Source organism: Pediculus humanus, genomic scaffold, assembly GCF_000006295.1.
Source record: "Pediculus humanus corporis 1103172107826 genomic scaffold, whole genome shotgun sequence".
In the NCBI taxonomy this organism is placed as follows: domain Eukaryota; kingdom Metazoa; phylum Arthropoda; class Insecta; order Psocodea; family Pediculidae; genus Pediculus; species Pediculus humanus.
The window spans coordinates 32122-38042 of NW_002987413.1; the positions used below are offsets into that span (position 1 = coordinate 32122).

General features: G+C 25.1%; 2 protein-coding genes and 1 non-coding gene across 3 annotated transcripts in view; all 3 read right to left on the bottom strand.

Annotated features, from left to right (window-relative positions):
* Phum_PHUM375280 (trf2 protein, putative) overlaps nucleotides 1-1570 on the bottom strand; it is a gene marked incomplete at both ends in the record, with an annotated part of 3776 nt that extends 2206 nt beyond the window's left edge. The window contains one exon of the mRNA XM_002428253.1: nucleotides 1313-1570. Within this exon, the coding sequence (XP_002428298.1) occupies nucleotides 1313-1570 (258 nt within the window). The remainder of the gene's footprint in view (nucleotides 1-1312) is intronic.
* A 1770-nt stretch (nucleotides 1571-3340) lies between these two features.
* Nucleotides 3341-3412, bottom strand: Phum_PHUM375290. Its single transcript has one exon. It is a non-coding gene; the product is annotated as a tRNA-His (tRNA).
* Nucleotides 3413-3684: 272 nt separating this feature from the next.
* On the bottom strand, nucleotides 3685-5889 carry Phum_PHUM375300 (uncharacterized protein; the record flags this gene model as incomplete). The annotated part of the gene is made up of 6 exons (XM_002428254.1): nucleotides 3685-3906; nucleotides 3981-4190; nucleotides 4567-4760; nucleotides 4832-5074; nucleotides 5304-5551; nucleotides 5738-5889. The coding sequence occupies 6 exons, from the start codon at nucleotides 5887-5889 to the stop codon at nucleotides 3685-3687; spliced, it is 1269 nt and encodes a 422-aa protein (XP_002428299.1).
* Between the last annotated feature and the right edge of the window lie 32 nt (nucleotides 5890-5921).

The window sequence follows — 5921 nt, forward strand, 5'->3', positions numbered from 1 at the left end:
TGCTGGGTAAAAAAAAAAAAAAAATTTCGATATACTTCCTCCTAGGAAACGACGGATTCACGAATATGACGCATTCCTTTGTTATTGTTCAATCTCATATCAAAAAAAAAAAAAAAAAAAAAAAAAACGAGGAAATTCTTTTTAACAATCAATCACTCAATCAATCAACCAAAATTTTTATGAAAAAATCTCAAAACTCCAACCAACATTTATTTATAAAAAAAAAATAAAATTATAATGAGTACTAAAAAATCGTATGGCGTGGCGTGATAGTTTTTGAAAGGTACAATAATTATTTAATAAATTTAATAAATAATAATGGCTTCACATATAAGTCAATTAAATTTTCATTCATGTGTGTACGATTTTTTTTATAAATAAATTTTAAAATTAATTTTCACTTTTTTTAAATTGTTATTAAAAAAAAAAAAAAATTAGTGTTCTATTTAACACTCTATTAATAATAATAATAATTTTTTTTTTTTTAAACTGTATTATTTTCAAATGTAATTTAATATTTGTCTATTTAGAACAGTCAATAATTAAAATCATAGTTTTATAAATAAAATTAATATCTTTTGTATTTCATAATAATAATAATAATAATTATAATGTAGTTTTGTCCTATTAAACAAAGTAAACCAATCGATAAATGTTTTAACAAAAGATATATATATAATAATAAAATAAAATGGTTTCTCTTATGTGCCAATTAAACTTTTGATATATAAATATTATTGAATTGAATTTTGAAATATTTAATTGATTTACAATGGACAACAAAATATTAAACAATTGGATAAAAATTTCAATTAAATTATTATAAACAATTATGAAAATGTAGTAACTTAAAGTTAAAAAAAAAATTACTAAACTTCATGTAAATTTAAATCGTGATGATTTTTTAAAATTTAAATATCATTTCAATTCTACTGGGAATAAAATAAATAAATTTTAATGCAAAAGTTCTCTTTTGGCAAAATAATAAAAATTGACAAGTTCAAAAACATTTTGTTTAATTATTAAATTGTGTAAACGGGTTTGCGAATATATTTAAAAAAAAAAAAGTATTGCAAAATTTCTTTCAATTTGAATAAAGAATAATTTTTTACAATGTGTAATGAGCAGGTAACCTTTTAAATATAATTAAAAATTAAAGTTTTTTGTAAACTGGTGTTAATTTCTTAAAGGAAATTACTTGAAATGTGTAATGCTATTGTTGTCGGTTGTGGGTATTTAAATGACACAATCGGTTGAAATAAAACTAATTGAACAATGTATTATTATCCAAAACGAAAAAAGTATTACTTACTCCATTTTCTTTTCTATACTCAACGTTAGCACCATGAGTAGCTATTTCTTTCAAATTCAGGTGACAACGAACACTGAAGCTACACACAACATTATTGATAACTATGTCAATTTCAGGTGCAGGTTCTTCCTCTAAATGTTTTTCTTGAGTTTCAGTTTCTGTTACTGAACTAGAAACACAGTCCACAGAATTCATTTCTAAATGATGACTACCATTAGCTAGTGCTTGAACACCGTTCTTTTGCACTGCAGCGGCCATCATGATTTAAACCTTGTGCTATGTATTATCTAAAGGAATAATAAAAAAAATAATTTTATTAAAATTCTCATTAGAATCGATAACTTTTTTATTATTAATACTCCATTTAAATGTAAAAAATAAAGGAATTTAAAAATGATTCTTCCTATATGAAGGCCTTGACCTAACACAGGCAAAATTCAAATTCAGTTAATATTGTTCAGTTTAATTGATAAAGTTTAATTTTCTTTTTAAATAAATGTAATTAAAATAATTATAGTGGAAAAAATTTCAGTGACAATCGGCTTCAACTTCATTGATCAGTACCATTGCCTATCTAATCATGGCGATTGTTATAGTTTAGCGAGAGAGAGAGAGAGAGAGAAAGAAAAAAAAACAAAGAAACTGGTGGTTAAAAATAACAAAATTGAGTTTTAAAAACGTGCTTACCTATGTTTTAATAAAACTTTTTTTAAAAATATTTATTTTACTGAATCAAAAGAATAATTTATTTACAATGAAATACATTTTAAACAGGAAAAACTTTGGTTGAACGCCATCTTAGTCTTCTCAACTTGTATGTTGGTAACACTGTAAAGCCTCACACCAGTTCAAACAATGGCGATTATTAAACTTATAATATAATTTATCATTTATCATTAAATTAATATAGGCAATCATACCAATTAAACTGAATAAAATAATTGACAGCAATTAAAATACATTAGCTTTAAATTTACAATTTAAAAAGGATAATAAAAAAAAAAAAAAAACTTTCAACAATCTTTTTTATAACATTATTATTTAAAATATCGTTTCCAATTTAATAATCAACAATTATATATTCTACATATACCAAACTATAATTTTTATAATTTTTTCTATTCGATTTAATGTAAATGTTAAGTGAAATTGAAGATCAAAGTTACTTTCAACTTATTAAATGTCTTTGGTCAATTTAAATAAATATATATTTTATTTGTCACGCACTCTCATTTTATTTTGTACTCAATAAGAAACGTTAATTTTAAACTAAGCCATTCATTTCAATAAAATTATTAAAAAATAAATAAATTAATAAAAAAATAATAGAAAGAGGTAAAAGGAAAATAATTCAAAAATATAAAAAATAATAAATTTTATTTTACACATAAACACACAGTCTTAAAACATGACAATTTCAAAAAATATGAAAAAAAAAAACATTTTCTTTTTATTGTTATTAATATTAAATAATTTAAAATTATGTTTAAATCTTAAATAATTAAATTATTTTAAAAATTAAATTCGAGCCAGGTATTTAACCTATAAGTAAAGCAATAAATTTGCTTTAAAAAAACAAAAAATGATTTTGCAATTTTAAAAAATTTTTCTCACAAAGTAATTTTATTTATATCAATTAAAAATAATAATTAAAAACTATTAAAATTTTTTGTTTTTAACGGAAACAATTAATGATATTAAAATAATGGACGCTTTTCCTTTTGCACATTAACAACAACAACAACACTTTAAATCGGAAAAATACATCTAAACGATTTATTTATAAACAATAATCATTATTATTATTATTTATAACAATAATAATAATAAAATACACTAAATTAATTATTATTATTATTATTTACATAAAAAAACTTTAAAAAATTTGTAAACTTCAAACGTATCCAACACAAACAAATATTAACGGAAATTTATTACTCTATGAAATTAATGTAAATACATCCGTTTAATTAAATTATGACAAAAAAAAATAAAAATTCGTTAAAAAAAAAAAAAAAAAAATTCGAGTGCCGTGACCAGGATTCGAACCTGGGTTATTGCGGCCACAACGCAATGTCCTAACCACTAGACGATCACGGCATATCTGTACGTGTTTCAATCCGTGTAAAATTCCATAGATCAGAAACGTCGTATATATTTCCGTGCGAGAAAAGGAACGTTGGTATTTTTTTTCCCCCTCTTTTCTCCCCATTTATTTATGCCTTTTCCTTTACAAAAAAAAAAAAATAAATAAATAAATAAATTGGATGACTAAATTAAAATATGATTTATTTAAAGTAAATTTATTTTTTAAAATACAATAACAATTAACATAAAATAAATACAAAAAATTCAAACCGAAAACTACTGTATTAACACGAATTATTATTATTATTATTATAATATAGATTTTTAGTGAAAACTCCACAAATTCGACATTCGTTTTGTTTTAATATTGCATGTAATCTTTGGGGGCCGTTCACAGTCGACAACCTTAATATCATTTCTTTTATGTTCGGTGACGGAAATGGTGACATGACGTTCATTTTTTCATTCGTCAAAGGGCTTCCAGGTTCCAAAAATAATTGTTCCGCCTGGAATTAAATTATCAATGTGTTGTGAAAAGTTTGCTCACGTCTTTTTAAATTAAAACTTCGACAAATTTTACCTTTTGAGCTTCGGAAAAAAAACTACAAATTTTTAAACCGATTTGAGATTTAGGTCCACCGGGTACCTCAGCTTCACCATTCATGAGTAAATCAATGATAAATTTCAATACATCCGGATTCGTTTCTTCTTCGGTAAATGAAAATTTTCTTTTAAGCGATTTTAAATGAACCATAAGAGTTTCCGCACAACTTATATCATTTATCAATTCCTAATTTATAGAAAAAAAAAAAAAAAAAAAAAATTTCAAATTTTTCAATCAGGTTCAACGAAATCCAATAATAATAATAATAACGGCGAATTTTAGATATAAATTAACTAAAAAATCAACGAACCAAAACACATTCAAAATAATTTAATTAATTAATTAATTAATATTGTAAAAAAAAAGAAAATTTTCAAATCATTTCCGGTTGATTAATTAATTATTTTAATACAAAAAAAAAAAAAAAATATTTTTCAACTATAAGATCCGATGAAACGTTTGGAGTTCTTCCCAATCTTTCGACTTTTTTTATTAATTTTAATAAGATTTCTTCGACTCCTGGAAGTTCTCCGGTATCTTCTTCCAGTAATTTATGAATTACGCAAACTATCATTATGGGTAATAAAAGTTGTATGAATTCGCTCGGAGTTTTCCTTTCTAAATAATCTAAAACTTTTTCCGCTTCTCTCGTGTCATTGAATAAACGTTTTTGCCATTTTGCCGGCACTGGTCGTGCCACCTCCCAAACTTCTATCCACGTGTTACCGGGAATTTCCATTCTACTGCTTAGGTGACCTAAAATTGAAATGAAAAATTTAAAAACGATGGAAAAAAATAAAATAAAATTTTGAAAATTTAAATGAAACCTTTTTTTTGTCCGTATTCATCAAGTTCTCCGGATTCGTCTTCTATCCAGTCACGTGGTGAGCACCAACGTATAAAATCGGCAAGAACTGCTCCCGGATTGGCAGCTTTAAATGCTTCCATGTCGGATAAAAGGTACGCACTCAACAATCTCGCACGAAGTTCGGAACCTAATGCGTTGTTACCTAATTTTAAAAGTACCTGAGTATCTTCTTCCAACTGATCTTCCGTTTTGGGTACCGAATCTTGTGTGATGGGGACGTAAAGTGGTTTTCCAGTTTTTAAAAGTTTCAAATCACCTTTAAATAATAATAATAATAATAATGATATATAAAGTCTAGTAAGTTTTGAAATTATGTAACCCTATGCATTGTGTAGGTGTAATGAGAGAAAGATGAGTGTATGTGATAATGATGATGATCCTGTGGGAATTTTTTTCTTTTACTTTTACTTTCGTTTGTTATTAAATTTTACCGTGTTTAGTCAATCTTCCGATCGGTTTGTCGGAAGAAGCTTCTTTCACTTTCCTATTTTTAAAATCATCTTCGTCGACATCAGCATCACAATCGAAAAATTCATCATCCCCTTCGGATTCTGATTCTTCTCCAGTATTATCACTCGCTTGTTTATCTCTTTGAATTCTACGTGATATGCAACAGTTTAAAAGTTGAAGTTTTTGATTTAACAAACACGTTTTTGAATCCGGTAATCCTTTTTCCAACCTTAAATAAATCAAAATCATCATCATCATCATTATTGTTTATTTTAATTTAATAAATAAATAAATAAACGATGTTGTTGCATGTTTTTGTTTAAAATTGAAAAAAAAAACATAAAACAAAAGAATTAAAGGACGGATTTGCCATCTTTTTTTTGTATTAAAAACAAATGCATTTTCTTATATTTACATGAGAATAAAAAGCTTTAAACTACACACGTCACAGACCGATGACCTCTTAGAGTATCCAAGAACCTGAAGAAGGTGTATCAGGTTCAGGTTCTCCAGTCTTATGCCGGCCGACGTTTGGATAACAACCGTTATACTCGTAGTTAACAACATTTTTTTTTTTTTTAAAGTGTTTTTATTTTTTT